We start from the raw sequence: 18,661 nt of genomic DNA, 5'->3' as shown, positions 1-18,661 counted from the left end.
GACGTCATAGTTCTCCAGGTATCTGGCTCGTTCTTCAGGGCTCATTGATGCAGACTCCTCCAGGAATTTTTTCAAGGTTGATCCAGATTCTGAGAATATTAAAGATGATAAAATTGAAAAGGCCTGGTATCTCAAAGAGACTGAGACATGAAAATATTAGAAGCAAGCTAACTATTTTTCAGGTTAAAGCCCTTTCATTGGTAAGTAAGGAATGTAAGATAAATGACAGGGCTTAAACCTCTGTTTATCAACAATATAGAAGAATCAGAAGGATGAAAATTTTCTCTAATAGGAAATATGTACATTCCCATTATAAAAGAAACAAGGGAGGAAAAGCTTTATTTACTATTTCAAAGAAAGAACTAGAGCACCACCTACTGCTCAATAAGTTAACTTACAACTTAAGGAGGGGGAAGAGAGCAGTAATGAAAAACTGTTTATACCAAAGTGCATCTTGTCTTTATTGTTGGCAATAGCATGGATTAGTCCAATTGTCCCACAGGCATTGCTGATTGTTTGCTTCATGAAATATACTGACGATGTAACATCTTGTCCCCGAGATTTTATTTTTTCCTCTTCTTCTGTTCTGAATACTTCATACTATTAAAAAAAAAAGGTCTACATGTGAAAAATAATACATTAAAAAGGACTCAAATGTAAATTTGGAAAAACTCTATACATTGGTGGAGATATAATTAACATGGCATACTTTAATGCAACACTATAAAGCATTTTAAAAAGAATAAGATGGATTTACATATTCTGACTCAGAAATCTGTCCATTATTATAGAGTAGTTTTAGGTCAGTATATATTAATATGATTCTCAATTATGTTTTAAAAATATTTATATATGCATTGAAAAGTGATAAAGGATATAAACTTAACAGAGGTTATCTCTGGGCTAAGATATTACAGGAGAATTTTTATTTTCTATTTTTCACATTTCTGTATTGTTACATCATATTAACAAAATTCATACTACCTTTATAACCATATGATATTCATAACATTAACCACTATCTATAACAATTGACAGTAAAAACAATACGGAACAATCAGGTCAAAGTGTGTGCTCCACATCTGATTGCCTGAACCTAGCACCATTATAAGCTGTGCAACTCCAGCAAGTTATTTTTTCAATTGTAAAAAGCATTAAAAATAATGAGGTTAAAAAATGAGGGGGGACAGAATAAAACGTTGTACATCAATTATACCTGAAGAAAATGGAGTTTTAAAAACTGAGTAAAGAGAACGAAGAGAGTAGAAAGATAATTTTATTGTTTTGATGTTTTCCTGTAATTTTCAGATTCCAATAGAGTAGGGAGTCTTACTATAGCCCACAAGCTACAGGCCACATCTGGCCCACTGCCTGGTTTCACAGATAAAGTTTTAGCTTTGTTTTGTCTATGGCTGTCTTTATACTAAAAGGCAAAGTTAAATAGTTATAGCAGAGATTATTAGGCCTGCAAAGTTTAAAATATTTACCAGCTGACCCTTCACAGAAAAAGTCTGCTGACCCCTGCAGTAACAGAAATAAATGATGTCTATTAAAAACCCATAATTAAGGAACTGTTTTTAACAACAAATGCACCTATGCCTTAAGAAATAATTTCTGTGAATGTGCTTCTAAATCAAATTTTAAAATAATATTTTCTGAATAAATTCTGAACCATTAATTCAGGCATATAGTCCAACTGATAAAATCTGAAAGGTTCAATACAGTAAGGTCTTGTGCTGAAATGTTTATGCAATCCTTCCGTTTAGTCTGTTATTGTTGTTGTCTAACATCAATTCTCCTTGGTGACAAAGCAAAATGAGATTTGATAACTTCTTAAGATTTAATGTTTAGAAAAAATATCCTAAAATGACACAGAGCAGTTTAGGAAAAAAGGAAAAGCAACTGTAGCAGACTACAGTGCAAACAGAGAGTCAAAAGACAACAAAAATATTAATATAGAGAGAAATGAATTTACAGCTTCTTCACCTGTGATTCATTGGTTGGTAAGCACTACAACGAAGCATATTTAAAACACTGTAACTGACTTTATTTAAAGCATAATGAGGTATCCATGACAGTTCTTTTTCTATTAGTATGCTGAAGCCATTCACAACTACATAATCAGTTTCTAAATTAAAACACTTTATAGCTCCTAAAATATCCATAGATATCCTCTGTGACTTTATTATGTCACTTGTTATGAGCTGAAAGAGGGATCTACCAAATTGTAAGAGAGACCAAAAAGTGGCAGATGTAAGTAAGTATAAATACTTACTCATTTCTCTCACATCTTCCCAAGCACTTACTCCATTTTTTACAATGCTGAGCTCATCCTATTATCTCGAAGTTTAAAAAGAAAAATCAGAAGGCTATAGTTTCAAAGTCATTTTAAAATGGGCTTAAAATTTCTGGCTCCATAACACCAACACCTACATGATTATCATTCTAGAAGGAAGGCTGAAATGACAGATCTGAATGTGGATACAGAGATCTAAGAACAGCTATTCAGAATCCCCAACACAGTCTAAACCTGCAGATTAAACTGTATTTTAAGCTTAAAGATTTCCACCCAAATCAAGTTTTTTTCTGAAAATAATGTAACCCATGTCATTAGTTATATTTACCTCCTTAAAACAAAGATTTGTTTATATATATATATATATGATGTGTTGAAAAAATCTACATATTTTATATAGTGAAAATTTGAATAGATATTTTGTATTCATATACTTTCTAAGACACATTTAAGACTATCCATTTCTAAAGTATATACATCAAAATGTGATTAAATGTCACATCAAAACAGGTGAGGCATATTAACCATATTTAAAAAAAAAAAAAAAAGAAAACTATCCAAGTTTAAAAGACTTACCCAGGGCTTCTCTGTCAATCTACAAATCAAAATCTAAATACATCTCTTTAATAAAATTAGATTTTTAAGATGTCCCCACTCCTAGATTTCCTCATTTTACGCAAGAATAGAGTTATGTGTTCTCAAAGAAGAGCACAGGTTTAATTCAACATTGAAAAAGAACTCTGCATTTCCCAGAAACTCTTACTTAACAATCACCTTTTCTGTAATAGGGAAGAGAAGTAACACTGCACACACTGGCCTTGGTACCATGCTAAGGAGCTCAGGATCCATTCCATACACATCAACAAACTGCCAGTTAGGATGCAGACCTAATTGTTTGAGAAACTGGGAAAAGAGGAAAGAAACAGGAAAAGTATTTTTATAACAGGGAAATAACCAATGTGTATATACTATGTATCTGATATACAAAAGGGAATGGAAGGTACGAATATTACTGATGTTCAATAAGAATAAAATAAAGCAGGTTCTTCATAAATTATGTGAGAAGAGATAGCAATTTATTCATTCACTTAACAAACATTTAAAAATTATAACGTATGAAGCAAAACTCCTTCCCCACTCCCACCCAATCCATTACTTTAGGATTGAACAGCCAGGACTTCCCCAAACATATACAAGGTGGCTTGGCTGATATCTTAAAACTCATTCTCAACATTTGATTTTTAAGGAAATGCATCTAAGTTCTAGTATATAAAGACTTATTTTAGTAGTAAATCAGCAGTTTATCCTAATTATAAAAAATGATGCCTGGGGTTTAAAGACAAATGCTAGATCAATATCACAAGTTTTATCAATGAGCAAAAGAGTATATAAAGCCAAAAAATCCAAGTGAATTGTGTGAATACCAGAAAGTGCTTGATATAAAGTCACCTACTGGCTCTCTAACTTCCAGTACACAATGAAACCTACTCAAGTTCACTGTCTCGCTTACATGTGATAAAACAACTGTAACAAAAGAGAAGTGGTTTCTTGACTCTTGGAGAATTCATAGGGAAATAAAATATCAGACCCTAACCTACTGCAGAGAGAAAAAGAACATAATAATGAGAATGATGTCAATTTCACAATAAACTCATATGTCTGTATGGAATGAAATTGATGCTTTTAAAAAGTCCACCATCTTTACCATCACAAAATAAATTTTACATGACAGAAATAAATGAGCAGAGGAAACAAGAAAATTATTAAAAATGCATCATTATACCTTACCTCAAGAATACATTATAGTATCTACTGGTCTAACATTATGTGAGATTTAAAAATAAAAAAGTACCTTGGGTATTTCTCCCTAAAGAACAATCACAGGTACTTAGATAATGACACTTTGCAAAATCAATGGAAGCCATGCCCTATTACATGAACAGTCTTAGTCATCTCAGTCAGGTTCTCCAAGAAATGACTTTTCTGATGAAAAGATGACCACTGTCCACATCCCTCCATCTCTTGGCTTGTAAAAGAAACACTCCTTAATGATAATATGGTTGGCCAAAAATAATGTCCTTGATAATGTTTAATAAGAAACATACTGAATTTAAAAACTTCTCTCAGCAGAATGTGCTCAACATTCATGGATTCATTAACATGCTCTGCAACAGTCTGGGGCCACAGAAATCAACAGACTCCTCTAGTTAATGCCAATTCTTCATCTGATTCTTATTTTTGATTCCAGACTTTAATAAAGTTCAATGAAGTATTCCAAACTACTTCCTCTCCCTTCTCCACTGCCTCTGAAATTCTTCGTCTTAGCCCTCCTCGATATTCAATTCTATCTATAAACCAAAAAAGGACTAAAATTGACTGCAGAGCCCAGGGAAGGAACTACGTCTTATTCATCTTTTTAATTCCATACCACAGACACTCAAGTTATATTTATGGAACCAGTAACAAATTTGTTGAATTTGTTGAAAACTGTATATTTTAAATCTAGTCATCTGTATGTGGGCATATGTCTGTTAAGCTGTGTTAATAATGAATATTTAACATATATTTGGTTTCATTTGTGCCAAGTTAAAGAGGTAGGAAAGATACATTTGGCTTCTAATCTGAAACCAGACATTTATTTTATCAGCTCCACATACTCCTGATACCAAATACTACCTGCACAGAACCAACAGCTCTAAAAGGCACACTGTCAAGGAAAAGTATCATAAACCCTCATAAAATAATTTAAATTTATTGGTTAATTTTATGTAACCCCAAGTCATATTGCTATAAAGTTATAAAACAAAATGTACATGTAAGACAGGAAATTTTCACATCTGTGCTGTAAACAGAAAGTTAACAGTTAAACATTTTAGGGAAAAAACAATCTGGACAAAACTGGCAAATTACCTTGAAGTTGTAAACTTATTCCATGCCAGCCAAAGCTAAAGAGTATAAATATCACCAGGCTCCAAAGGCGGCTGGTTGTAGTGAGAGTGCTAAGTACTGGACTGAGGACACATTAACAATTAAATATATTAAAATGATTAAAATTTAACTGGAATCATACTTCTCCTTAACTTTTTACTCATAGTTTATCAAATAAGATTGACCAAAAGAAGTTCAATTTAGTTAATATATATGAAGTACATCAATGCAAGCTTTGTTGCAGACATTGTCACGAGTCAGACTCGCCCAGGAAGTCATCACAAGCACAGAAAGAATGTTGTGTTGAGTCGCTTAGTCGTGTCTGACTCTACAACCCCAGGGGCTGTAGCCAACCCAGGAATACTGGAGTGGGTTGCCATGCCCTCCTCCAGGGGACTGTCCCAACCCAGGGATTGAACCCAGGTCTCCCGCATTGCAGGCAGATTCTTTATAACGTCTGAGCCACCAGGGAAGCCCAACAGAAAGAATAAAAGCAGCTATTTACAGTAACTACCTCTGGGCAGGGGAAAAAAGGTGAGGGAAAAGGCTTTCCACTTTACAGAGCATCCTACTTTTACTATTAAAAGGAAAAAAAAAAAAAAAAAAAAGAACCTACCTGCAATGTGATAATCAAAAACAGAGAAAGGTTAAAAAGAAATTCTCTAAATTAGTAAATATTAACAGCAACAAGCGTGGGCGGTATGAACTCAGCTTTTTATTTTCCAGTATTTTCAAAAAGTGTCATTTTTACAATAGTTAGATGTACTTTCTAAGATGAAATCTACAGAACTGATACGCATGTATCTTCTTTAAATTTACAAAACTGAGAGAAAACAAAATACTAGTAGTAAAACTACTCCAAAAAACTCTTCAGACCACTCACAAAGTATTCCACGTGCTACAGGCACTTGCACAGACCTCTGTACACAATTATTAATAGAAAACATCCTGCTTGTATCAAGTATAATAAAGGGATTTGTAACCGCTAACATTAGTCTTCTGGCTTGTTTAAACACTGGATAATAAAATAACAAAAAATTCTGACTGACTAGCTCACTGAATCTTCATAATGCCACTAATGTTTGGCTTATCAAGAAAAATAATTAATAAAATAGATTATGTGCCCCCAAAAGATCTTGGTTAACTCATTCTTTTTATTCTTTGGGCCAAAGAGAGTATTTCCACTAGATGCAGAGTTCTTTAAATCATGTGTCAACATTTTTACAGAGTATCCTGTAACAGAAACTATGTTAGGCGCTTTAATGCACTTTACTTTTACCGCAACTGGCAAAAGAGGTTTTATTACATCCTTTCACCAACGAGAAAATGGAGCCTGGGAAATTCTGTGACTCTGCAAGGTCATGTTGCCAGGGCTGCCACACACAGCTCTTATTTACCTGTCTCTCACGGCCTGAAGTATCTTTCTGTAGTTGGTTCTCTAACCACAGACACAATGAACTCGCCTCCAGTTCTCGAAGGGTCGACAACCATCGCTTACCTTGTTTTTGCACGTGAACTGGACTTCTCTCTATCAGAAAAACTGTTAGCCTCTCCTTGCCATTTTTAATGAATTCCTCCTTATTCTTTAGGTGAGAGTCAGGTTAGCAAAAACTCTGATTACATTTATGTAAAAAAGAGAGAAAAATTAAATCTACCTTCCTTTTAAATCTGTTCTAAAGCCACTTGCTCTGATCTCTAACGGGCAGTTCAGGACAGCAATAATTCTGCCTCACTACTAATTTACTAATCCTTTGGGTTATGACAGAAATTATACTTATCCAGTAATTGTGTGATATCACCACTAGTAAAAATATACTAGGTAGTAACTGTTGGATGTTACCACGACTAGGAAAATAACCAAGAGCTAAATGAGAAAACAATGGTTCCTAAAGTCTGGAAATGAGTAAAATGAATTTTAATAGATATTCAATAAACAAAGAATAATAAAATTATTTAAGTACAGAACGGGGAAATAGTAAAAATATTTTATGTAGGGACTCGAAAAAAGGGGAGTTCAAGGTTACGTCACTGCAGGCTCAATATGGAGTGACTACACAACTGTGAAAACAATGATGCAATGCTGGATCTGCTTTAAAAGTTGGATTACTCAGGATAATGTAGTAATCCACTATTTCAACACAGACTATGCAGAGTGAAATATGAATCAGCTCTGGGAGGCCTATTTTATGAAGGATGACGACAAACAGAAGCAGGCTCAAGGAAAGGTGACCAGGAATAATAAGGTTTTGGAAGACATCACAGCTGGAGAATCTGGGCATGTTCTGAGAAGACTTAAATTATTATAATCCTTTTCCCCAAATATTTTCAGTAACATCACAAAGGAGCAATTAGATTTACTCTGCATGATTTCAATGGGAGGATGACAGACAACTGGAGGAAGTTACAGAAGAGCAGATTTTGTTTCAATATAAAGAAATATAATTCTTCTAATTATGTATTATACATTAATTCTCATTATAATAAAAAAAAAAGACTAAACCACTTTAATGAGATAGAATACTGTTACTGAAATATTCAAGCAAAAGATTCATGACCACATTAAAGGTAATCTTCAGAAAGATTTTCTGGAGCACAAAAGCAGCTATATAAGATTTGGTCATTCTTCCACCCAATAACTATTTGTTGAGAGCCCTCTATGGGCCACACACCACTCTCAGTACTTCAGACATGTCCCTTCTCTCACAGAACTTACATGCTAGAGGTGGGATACATGCGATAAACAAGCAGACACAAAGACAAGGTAATTTCACAAGGTGATTAAGTATTATGAAGAAAATAAAACAAGAGATGACGTCAGTGGAGACTCAGGGTGGATGGTGGGAGGAGGAAGGGACATTACCTGAATAATCAGGAAAGACTTACTGAGGAGGTAACTTTAATATACAAACAACAAGAAAGAATCAGCCATGAAATAACTGAGATCGTAATGATTCAAGCAAAGGATGAGCTATATGAAGACTGAAGCAGCAACAGGCTTGGCATTCAAAGGCTGCAGCCCAGCGCAAGCGGGAGACAGGCACAGTACCTCCCTATCAAGTCAGAGTAAGCAGCCTGAATGTATTCTAAGGACAAGCAGTGGAAGGCTGTTTTGTGTTTTGAGTGTTTTAGGCAGGGAAACACAAGTTGTGACTTGCATTTTTATAAAATCTCCCTGGATAAACACTGGGAACAGATTTTAGGGTGGCATACGGAGAAGCAGAAAAACTAGTTAGGAAGATATTGCATTGTTCAGACTAAGGATGACAGTGGCTTGGGATGCAGCAGTAGAAATGAACAGAATGGGCAGATTTGGGATAGATTCTGAAAAAAGTCTACCAGAGTTGCAGATCATTGGGTCTGAAAGACTAGGAAAAAAGAAAAATTTATTTAATCCTTACAATTTTGCAAGATAGGGAGAGACTGTGAGGAACTAGGGCTTCCCAGGTGGCGCCGGTGGTGAAACACCCACGGGCCAGTGCAGGGGAGATGCAGGTTCCGTCCCTGGGTCAGGAAGTTCCCCTGGAGAAGAGACAGACTACCCACTCCAGTATTCTTGGGCTTCCCTGGTGGCTCAGATCGTAAAGAATCCACCTGCAATGCCAGAGACCTGGGTTCGATCCCTGGTTTGGGAAGATCCCCTGGAGGAGGGCATGGCAACCCACTCCAGTATCCTTGCCTGGAGAACTCCATGCACAGAGGAGCCTGGCGGGCTATGGTCCATAGGGTTGCAAAGAACTGGACATGACTGAAGAGATTTAGTACCCATGAGAAACTAAGAAACTGAGGTACAAAGAGGTTAGATAACTGCCCATGATCTCAGAGCAGAGATTCAAACCGAAGAAATTAAAATCAATACATGAATGGCCTCTCTAAATTAGTATAGCACTGCAATCAATGACATTAACTTGAGCACTGGATAAACGGTACCACCCTGAAAAGACTGGGGAAGCAGATATGGAGGAGAGATGAGAGGATGTAAATCCAGATTTCTTTTTCAGCCATGTGAAGTTTGAGATACCTATATCTAAATGGAGATATCAAAGTGGTGGCTGAATATATTAGTTTCCAATTCTGTACAGAAGTCAGGACTCGGGGGAACATGGGATCAAACATGCGACAGCTGATGATATTAATGCTCTACAACAGAGAAGATTAGTAATCTAGACAAAGCCCTGAGGAACTCTTCAGAAATTGGAAGGGAGATGACCCAGCAATAGCAAATCTAGGAAACAGTCAGAGAAATAGGAGGCAAGCAGAATTATCACAGAAGCCAACGGAGTGGGTACTCTACCAAGTGTTGCTGAGAGATCAAGAAAGTGGTGAGAGAAAAGTGAATGCTGGATCTGACAAAGTGGTGATTAGTAAACTTGAGAAAAGTAGTTACTGTGAAATGGTGAGGATAGGAGTGAATACAGGAAAAATTTGCAGATAAAAGCAGCAAGAGCATCTACGGACAATTCTTTTGTGGAAATTCTACAAAGAAGGGAAGCAGAAAGGAGATAGCAGCTAGAGGAGGACAGGGTAACAAGCATGTTTTTCCCAAGAAGGGAAACCCCAACTAACAAATGTTTTCATGTTCATGCCAACTATCCAGCACATCACTTCTAATTCTTTTTCCAACACTAAGCAACTAAACTAAATACAATAATAATGTTAAAGTAAATTTCTTTTCTTTCAACCTCTTCTTGGGCTTCTCTGGTGGTTCAGCTGGTAAACAATCTGCCTGCAATGCAGGAGACCTGGGTTCGATCCCTGGGTTGGGACGATCCCCTGGAGAAGGGAAAGGCTACTCACTCCAGTATTCTGGCCTGGAGAATTCCATGGACTGTATAATCCATGGGGCTGCAAAGAGTCAGACACAACTGAGTGACTTTCACTTTCTTCACTTTTGGCCTCTTCAATAAAATCCACAATTAGGAATATTTCTAGGAAATTGTCATATCAGAAATCAATGGGTCTAAAACACAACAATATTCAAAATTATAAACTGTGGCTGTGTAATACTCAAATCACAAAACATAATCAAGATGAAAATCTAGTGTGATCATAAAAATAAATGCTATGACTGCCCAAAGCACAGAATGTTCTTTGTAAAAAATGTTATAATTCCTGATGCTTAATTACTTGTAACTTTCCACTGGCCTTAAGCTATCAGTTCTGTAAATGCATATATAAACAGAATAGAGCTTAAGTTTTTCCAATGATTTTTTTCTGTCATTGAACTGATTTTATTCTAGGTAAGTTCTACCTAGAGTAAGATAAAATATACTGAGAAGAGATTGATGACAGCATAGTAAGCAACAAAAGAAATTACTACTTACCACACCTACCGAGACATGTGGTTACCAGTTAACATGCAACAGTTAATAATGATCTTCATATAGTTGACATGTATTAATCATTCTTATAAAAACTAGTCAACATTAAACAGTGTTTGCTGACACTGAGTACAATAATAACACATGCAACCACCAAATAGTAACAGAGTGAAACCAAGATAAGTAAAAGGCCAAGGGTTCCATTAAATTGAGGAAATAAGAAAAGGTGGAGGTGGATATGGTTGTTGGGATTAATCTATGGCTGTGAGTTAATTCAATTTCAATTCATTTTAGATTCTCAGTTCTGCCACTAACACAAAGAGAATAAAGAAACAACTACAAAAATTTTGGTTAAAACTAATCACTTTTTAGATTACTTGTCCATTGTCCCACTAAATGTGCATTACTTCTTTAAATAATAAGTTTAAAACAAACGCAATCACACCAAAGCATGCCAGAAACTGTACAATCATATACTAATAATATCTTTCTCTGTTTATGTCACTCAGAATGGCCTCCTGTCACCATTCAACTTAGTATGTTTTCCCTGATGGTCTTCATCACTGTACCATTAATTTTCTCCACTGCACTTATAACAATCGCTGTTTCCTTTATTCTTTTACTTGCTTGTTTATTGTCTGTCCTCCCAAAGGACTGAAAAGCAGAAAACCATAAATGTTTTCATCACCAAATATAACCAGCTCCTGCTCAGGTACCTGGTATTCTAAAAGGTGTCCCCCAAATATCATTTAATTGATGTGAATAAGTGAATCGGTTTCACAGTCTACCAAGATCTAAGTTTCCAATTATAAAAGCTTCCATCTTATTAAGGTAACAATATTGTCTAAAAATGATTGTTTTTAAGTCTGTTGATAGTTAATAATGAGCCAGCTTTACAATACCAGAATAAACTGTTCTTAGGATATACTATCCTTTTTATATATTGCTGCATTCTCTTTGCAAATATTCGGTAGAGGATTTCTACATCCATGTTCATGAGGGATATTAATCTGCAGTTTTTCTTATTATGGCTTGCCTGAGAATGCTGGTCATAAAAAGAGTTGGGAAGTGCCCCTCCTTCTATGTTTTTGTAGGACTGGTATTACTTCTTCCTTAAATGATAACCTCAAGAGACACAGGAAAGCCATTTGAGAAAATTCAACATTGATCCATGATAAAAAATCTCAGCAAATTCAGAAAAGGGAACTTCCTTAACATGATAAAAAATATCTACCAAAACCCTACAACTAACATATCTAAAGACGAAAGATCAAATGTTTTCCCTCTAAGATCCTGAACAAGACAAGGGTGTCCTCTCTCTCCCCATTCTACTCAATTTTGTATTAAAGGTCCTAACCAGTGCAACAAGAAGAATGAATAAAAGGCATTCAGACTGAAAAGGGAAAAATAAAACAGTCTAATCACAGAGACTATGACTGTCTATTTAGAAAATCTCAAAGCATCTACCAAAAACAGCCACTAAAGTAAATGAATTTAGCACAGCATTAGGCTACAAAGTGAATATGCAAAAATAACTTCTATTTCTCTATACAGCAACAGACAACCAGAAAATAAAATTTTAAAACAGTATCATTTACAGTAGTGCCAAAAAGTCATTAAATACTTAGGTATAAACAAACAAAAAGTGCAAGACCAACATGCTAAAACAACAGACTACTTTTGAAAGAAATCAAAGAAGACCCAAACAAATGATGAGATGAACCATCTTCATGAAATGCAAGACTCGATACTGTTAAGATGTTGCTGCTGCTGCTGCAGCTAAGTCACATCAGTCGTGTCCAACTCTGTGCGACCCCACAGACGGCAGCTCACCAGGCTCCTGTCCCTGGGATTCTCCAGACAAGAATACTGGAGTGGGTTGCCATTTGCTTCTCCAGTGCATGAAAGTGAAAAGTGAAGGTGAAGTCGCTCAGTCCTGTCCGACTCTTCGCGACCCCACGGACTGCAGCCCACCAGACTCTTCCGTCCATGGGATTTCCCAGGCAACAGTACTGGAGTGGGTTGCCATTGCCTTCTCCAGTTAAGATGTTAATTTTCTCCAAAATGTACCTATAGACTTAGTTACACATTCACCATCAAAATCATAGCAGAATTTTTTGTATAAATTTCTTAATTTACACAAATCTTTCCATCAGCTTCTCAGCTGATTCTGAAATTTATATTGAAAGACAAAGAAGCTAAAACAGCCTAAACAATTTTGAAAAGGAGTGAAGTTTGAGAATTCATACTATTTATTTTCAAGACTTACTATAAAACTACAATAATGAAAATGGACACACAGATCAACAGAACAGAGTCCAGATATATGGCAAGTTGATTTTTCACTAAAGCTATAGAAAAATTGAGGGATTAAGTCTGAGAGAAATATGCTTCTTTCCTATGGCACTAAATCAGAAGTTGGAAATACTAACTTCTTTGGCCTCAAGATTTTTCTTAACAAAAGCATCAAAATGTTGTAGGGGGGGAAATGAACAACAACCAAAGGAGGTAAAACAAAAGAAAATTAACACTGATTGGAAACGCCACCCTAATAATAACGTAAAAGATATATGCTGTGTTCCAAGCTTTGTACATTTCTAGATTAGTAAAGAAACAAAAGTTGAGGGACAAATGATCATTTCAGAAGTGTAAAATAAAGCTGAATTAAAAAATAAAGGGTTTGTTGACTACCCTGAGATAAAGCATTCTATCTGCTTTCTTTATATAAGGAATTTTCTACAACCTTTCAAAACCAAAAACTAAGTACCAAAAATAATGAATCATTATTCCTTGGTGATGAATAGGAAGGTTAAGGAGGTGGAAAACTGTACCATGCGATAAAATAAGAGGGCAGTAAAAAGTAAACCTTTTGTTGAGAATGAAAAAGAGGATAAGACAAAATTCACCTAAGCAAATAAAAAGTTTATACCTGGTAGTACTTATTGTCCTTTTAATCAAGTGGCTGGGAGAGGTTACCTCTTCCCTCCCCATCCAACACCCAAAGGAATTTAAAGAGTTGAAGGTGGCAAAGGATGACGTGGGAACTGAGCTTTCCTATGGCATAAAAAATTGAATTCCACTTTTAAGGAACTGGAAGAGAAAGGGGGTGTGGTGGGAAAGAGAAGTTGACTTGATGGGGCAAGAGATGACTGAAGATGGTTTCACGGAGCAGGTGGCGCAGGAAATTACAAGGACTGGGTGGGCGAGTTTACAAAGCTTAGAGTCAGGTACTGTAGGGAAATTAGTCACCTGGAAGGTACAGGGGTGGGACAATTATGGATTCGCACTAGCAGGAGGCAAGACTTAGAAGGAAGAGAAATAGGAATACAGGGTGAATGTCCCTCAAACCTCTGACCCCGAAATCCCAGGAAACGTGATGACGGGGAATAGGACCAGAGACAGCTGGGAGCATCATTCCAGGAACCAGGCGGGATGGAGGCAGCCATAAAAAAAAAAAAAAAAAAAAAAGCACGCCCGTCTAAAGCTGAGCAAGAGGGACCCGCACGAAGTTAAATCCCAGACTCCAAGGGAGTGCGGGGCTGTAGGCAGCCAAGGAAGGCTCCCGGGTCCCGAACGACAAGACACCTCACTCACCTGGTTGGTGACCTGAAAACGAAACAGAGAACACGATTTAGCGACAAACTGCCCGGGACGATCTGCAACAGCCCGGTTCCCTCCGCCCCTGCCCGCGGCCTCAGGCCGAGACCGGAGCCGCGCTCACCTCGGGATTGGCCTCCAGCGGCAGCCAGCGCTGACCCTCCATGGCCGCTCCGCCCGGCCCCTCTCCAGCTCTGACAGCCGCCGCCGTCGCCGCCGCCGCTTCCGCCCCCGCCGCCCTGACCTGGGACTGTCCAACCTGCGCCCTCCGGGAGGGGTGTCCGAAGACGAAGAAAAGTTTAATGACACTCTAGATCCTTTCTAGCTCCCTATAGAACCATAATTCAAGGCTTAAACTTTAAGTTAACAAACAATGAGAGACTAAAAAATAGGATCCAGCTTCCTATTGCAGAAAGGAAAAGAATCTTAGCTCGCTCCACAGCTCTCTCCCCTCACGCTTGGACTCTTCCGAGCCCAAGGGTCCGCTCGCGTGCCACGCATGCGCCAAGCGCGAGTCTAAGACCGCGTGCTCGCCGGCGCCCTCCCATTCCTGCAGAGTCAGCCCGAGGCGCTAGGGGGCGTGCCGCTGAGTCCTATTCATCCAGGGAGGAGCCGGGCACTGCCCTCCAGGAGGCCCCACAACCAGAGGGTGACGGAGTCATGCCAAGAAGCTCCTTTACCACGGTACAGAAGTGATGTCTTGGCCTTGCCTGCTGTTACAGAGTGGGGGGTATTTGTATGTACCTACACAGTTCCTTTTGACAAAAAAATGTCAAGTACCTATTATGAATCAGACGCTGTAACTAAGTGTTGGATACAATAAGCTGAGCTTTACCATAGTGTAAAAGAAGTGGGCAAAAGAACGAAGAATCACAGTACATGTGATACGTGTGTTATAATGTTAGCATGAGGTGGGTGAAACTACAGAAAAAGGCAGCTAAAGGGGGAAGGGAGTTTCCAGAAGGCTTCCTGGAGGACGTGGACAGCTGGAATGAGCCCTTAAAAAAGTAGATGTTAGTCATTCAGAGAAGAGGGTGCTCTGAAGAAGGGAGAGTGTGCACTGTGGCTATGGAACCTGCAAGACTGAAGGGCAGTGGTTAGAAGCGATGCTGGAGGGATAGGCAGGGACTTCCCTGCTGGCTCAGATGGTAAAGAATCCGCCCGCAATGCAGGAGACAGGCTTGGATCCCTAGGTTTGGAAGATCCCTGGGAAAGGAAATGGCAACCCACTCCAGTATTCTTGCCTGGAGAATTCCATGGACAGAGAAGCTTGGTGGGCTACAGTCCATGGGGTCACAAAAGAGTGGGACAAGACTAAGTCACTAACACATTCACTTTCAGCTGGTCCAGACATCAGGGCTTCATCCTGAAAACAAGGGGGAACCACTGAAGGATTTTGAGAAGTATTTTCATCTCTCTTTTCACACTGTTAATTCCATAAGGCCTGAAGTACTTTTTTTTTTTTCTTCACATTGTTTTCCTCAAAGCCTAACCCAATGCCTGATACACAGTAGATGCTGAATAAATATTTGAGGAATGAATGGAATAATCAGATATGCAGAAATGCTATTTTCAGTAATGTGGGAAATTTGCCAGAGTAAAATGATGAGAGACTTAACTAAGGCAATAGCCATGGAGACGGAGGGGCAGACACAGATTAAAGAGATTCTGTTGGAAGAGGGTATCCTTCTGTTGAGCCGTGGTTGTCATTGATGACACCAGAGATCTGACTTGGGATAGAGTGTATTATTGCTGCACCCAACAGAGGGAAAGCAGGAAGATGAGCAGTTAGGGAGTGGGCAAAAGATTATTACATTGAGTTGGCCTTGCTTGGAGAACTTCCAGTTCTCCCACTTATGTTCTTCTGGCCACCATTCTTCAACTTCCAAGGAATTTCCGAGTCCCCATTCTCTATCCATCTGAGAAACTGTTGCTATATCCATCCAGCTGCGAGTTGTTAAATCTGAGATGCCCAGCTCATGATGAGCAGCCACAGTTGCATCATCACTTCAGTTGCACAGCCAGGCTCTTAGTGGCATGCCAGGGGCTGTTTTTCAAATGACCTGTTGTCAGGGGAATGACGTTTCTCCAGAATCATGAGGTCCTGCACTCTGACGCTCCTTTTATGGCTTGCCTAGGATTCCCAGCAGCATGGACCTCTCTAGTGCCATTGGATCTGCTGAGAGATAGGGTCAAACAGAAGGCAGCTTGTATTCCAGCATGGACTTGGTGCAGAGCACTGTCTTGCTCAAGGACCTACTGCAACTGGCAGCCAGCCATATCACCCATAAATGTGTTACACCTGTATTCCCAAATGAGGCATTTGCTGCCTCCAAAAGCCAGAAACCCACCAAGTGCTCCATCTTTGCCTGTTAAGAGAAATTGCAGGGTGCAATAGTCAATCCTTCACCTTAGAGAGGTTGTCCTCTTATGCCCTAGGCCTTTGGACCCATAAAAGCTTCATGAATGTAGTAGCCTCTGAAGTTTGTAGGGTTTAACTCCCAGCCTCTGGCATGCATTCATGTATCCATAAGGCCAGTACTTTTTAAACTTGAATGTGCATACAAATACCTGGGGAATATGAAATGCAAACTTTGATTCAGTAAGTCTAAGATGGGGCCCATGATGCAGTATCAGCCCCCATGTTTGGGGTTTTTTTGTTTTTGTTTTTTTTAATGGAAGTAGAGTTGATTTACAATGTTGTGTTATTTTCTGGGATACAGCAAAGTCATTCAGTTATACATATATGTAAGGCCCCCATTTTTAAAGTCTTCCTTTATCTGTACCCTTTGCCATATAACAGTGAAGTGTTTTCCACTAGGAGCAAAGTAGTGTCAATTCTCATTATTCATAGGTTCTGTGTTTTGGTTTATCTACTTGTCTACATTTATTTGTAACCCCCAAATCGCTACTCATGTCACTTTCAAGGTCATTTACAGACATGCCTGGAGTAGCAAAAATATTGAGTTCCCAGCTGAGGTGAAGCAAGTCTGTCCTCTGCTATCTTGTTTGAAGTCTTGTATTGGAAATGTATCCTTTATGCAGTCTATTTAATGCCATATACATATATATATATATGCAGTTTTGTGCTTTTTGTTGATGATTTCACTGTACAGAATGGCCCCAAGCATTGTGCTCATGTGCTGTTTTGTGTTCTCACATACAGGAAGACTGTGATGTGCTTTGTATAGAAAATACAAATATTAGGTAAATTCTTTCAGGCATGAGTGATAGTGTTGTTAGCCCTGGGATCAGTATTAATGAATCAATAATATAGATTAAATGTGGTGACTTTAAACAAAAATATACATAAAAATGTATTGATCAGTTGATTAAAATGTGACCAGAGGCTCATAAGAACTTAACCTGTTCCCATGAGGAGCAATGGTTCGGCATTTACTAACTCAATGTTCGTGGTTTCGTTATGGTGAGAATCAACTGTATATCTCCCTACTTCTTGACTTCGAATTCAGCATGATCCGTTACAGTCAATGAAGTGGAGAAGAAATAATGGTATCCCAGTTCCAAGTCCAGGCCTAAATAAGCTTCTGCTTGCTGTTTGCATTTGTATCTTCACCTGGAGCAGAATGAGCTTGGGCCAGCCTGCTGGCTCCGGGAAGAGAGTAATAGACACTTGGAACACAGCAGAAGCACCTCAGCTGAGCCCAGCCTCCATTGCCCAACCACTGCTAACCCCCAAGACATGTAAGCTAAAGAAATGTTTGCTTGTAATGTGACATTGGGAATTTGTGGTGGTGGTGGTGGCAGGGTTTATACAGCAACACCCAATTGCTAGATCTGCCCCAGATTTTCATACTCAAATCCAGAGGAGTAACCAGGTGTCAGTTGATACAGCTGCCCCAAATTCAAATGACCAAATAAAAACATGTAGTTGTTACCTCCAAAAACGTTATTTCCTACATGACTAAACTCATAGTCTCATTTTCCCAGCAATTATTACAAATTTGGCAGCTTCTATTCAAACACATCAGGAAGTTTTTGACAAATTGATGTTTGATGTCTTAATAAAAGTACTTGAGACCCTAAAACTGCTCTTATTTTTATCAAATTCTTTCTTGTATTCTGAGGGATCTGGCAACTTCTCCAACATTGAACTGAAATAAGCAACCCTTTTTTTTTTTTTTAATTATTTATTTAGTTGCAGCATGTGGGATCTAGTTCCCTGACTGGGGATCGAACCCAGGGCCCCTGCATTGGGGGTGAGGAGTCTTAAACCACTGGACCACCAGGGAAGTTCCCAACCTTTTTGTTTTATTTACTTAAGTCTATTCAGGTTTTTGGAAATTGTAATTCGGTTGATTTGTAAGAATATGTGGAATTTTGGTCCTTCTTCCAATAACCCATATTTGCCTTATTGGTATAAGTTTACAACCAACCCACTGTTCTCTTTCCTGCCTGGTTCCATTCCTGGTAGCTTTCTGTTATGCCAAATCACAGCATAATCTTTTAAAAGGCATTTCACATGGCATTTGAACATAGTATGTACACAGCCAACAATACC

At 38.3% G+C, this 18,661-nt stretch overlaps 1 protein-coding gene and 1 non-coding gene across 3 annotated transcripts in view; both read right to left on the bottom strand.

Annotated features, from left to right (window-relative positions):
* The window catches only part of UCHL3 (ubiquitin C-terminal hydrolase L3), a 35,094-nt gene extending 31,868 nt beyond the window's left edge, over nucleotides 1-3,226 (bottom strand). For both annotated transcript variants that reach the window (XM_061133129.1, XM_061133130.1), the window contains exons 1-3: nucleotides 3,071-3,226; nucleotides 444-600; nucleotides 4-89 (exon numbers count right to left, since the gene is read on the bottom strand). In XM_061133129.1, coding sequence (XP_060989112.1) covers nucleotides 4-89; nucleotides 444-600; nucleotides 3,071-3,145 — 318 coding nt within the window. In that variant the 5' untranslated portion in view covers nucleotides 3,146-3,226. The remainder of the gene's footprint in view (nucleotides 1-3; nucleotides 90-443; nucleotides 601-3,070) is intronic.
* Nucleotides 3,227-18,318: 15,092 nt separating this feature from the next.
* Nucleotides 18,319-18,392, bottom strand: TRNAG-CCC (transfer RNA glycine (anticodon CCC)). The gene has a single exon. It is a non-coding gene; the product is annotated as a tRNA-Gly (tRNA).
* Nucleotides 18,393-18,661: the final 269 nt, after the last annotated feature.

This window comes from Dama dama, chromosome 30 (genome assembly GCF_033118175.1).
Source record: "Dama dama isolate Ldn47 chromosome 30, ASM3311817v1, whole genome shotgun sequence".
NCBI classification, from domain to species: Eukaryota; Metazoa; Chordata; class Mammalia; order Artiodactyla; family Cervidae; genus Dama; species Dama dama.
This window is presented reverse-complemented; position numbering and strand designations above follow the sequence as displayed.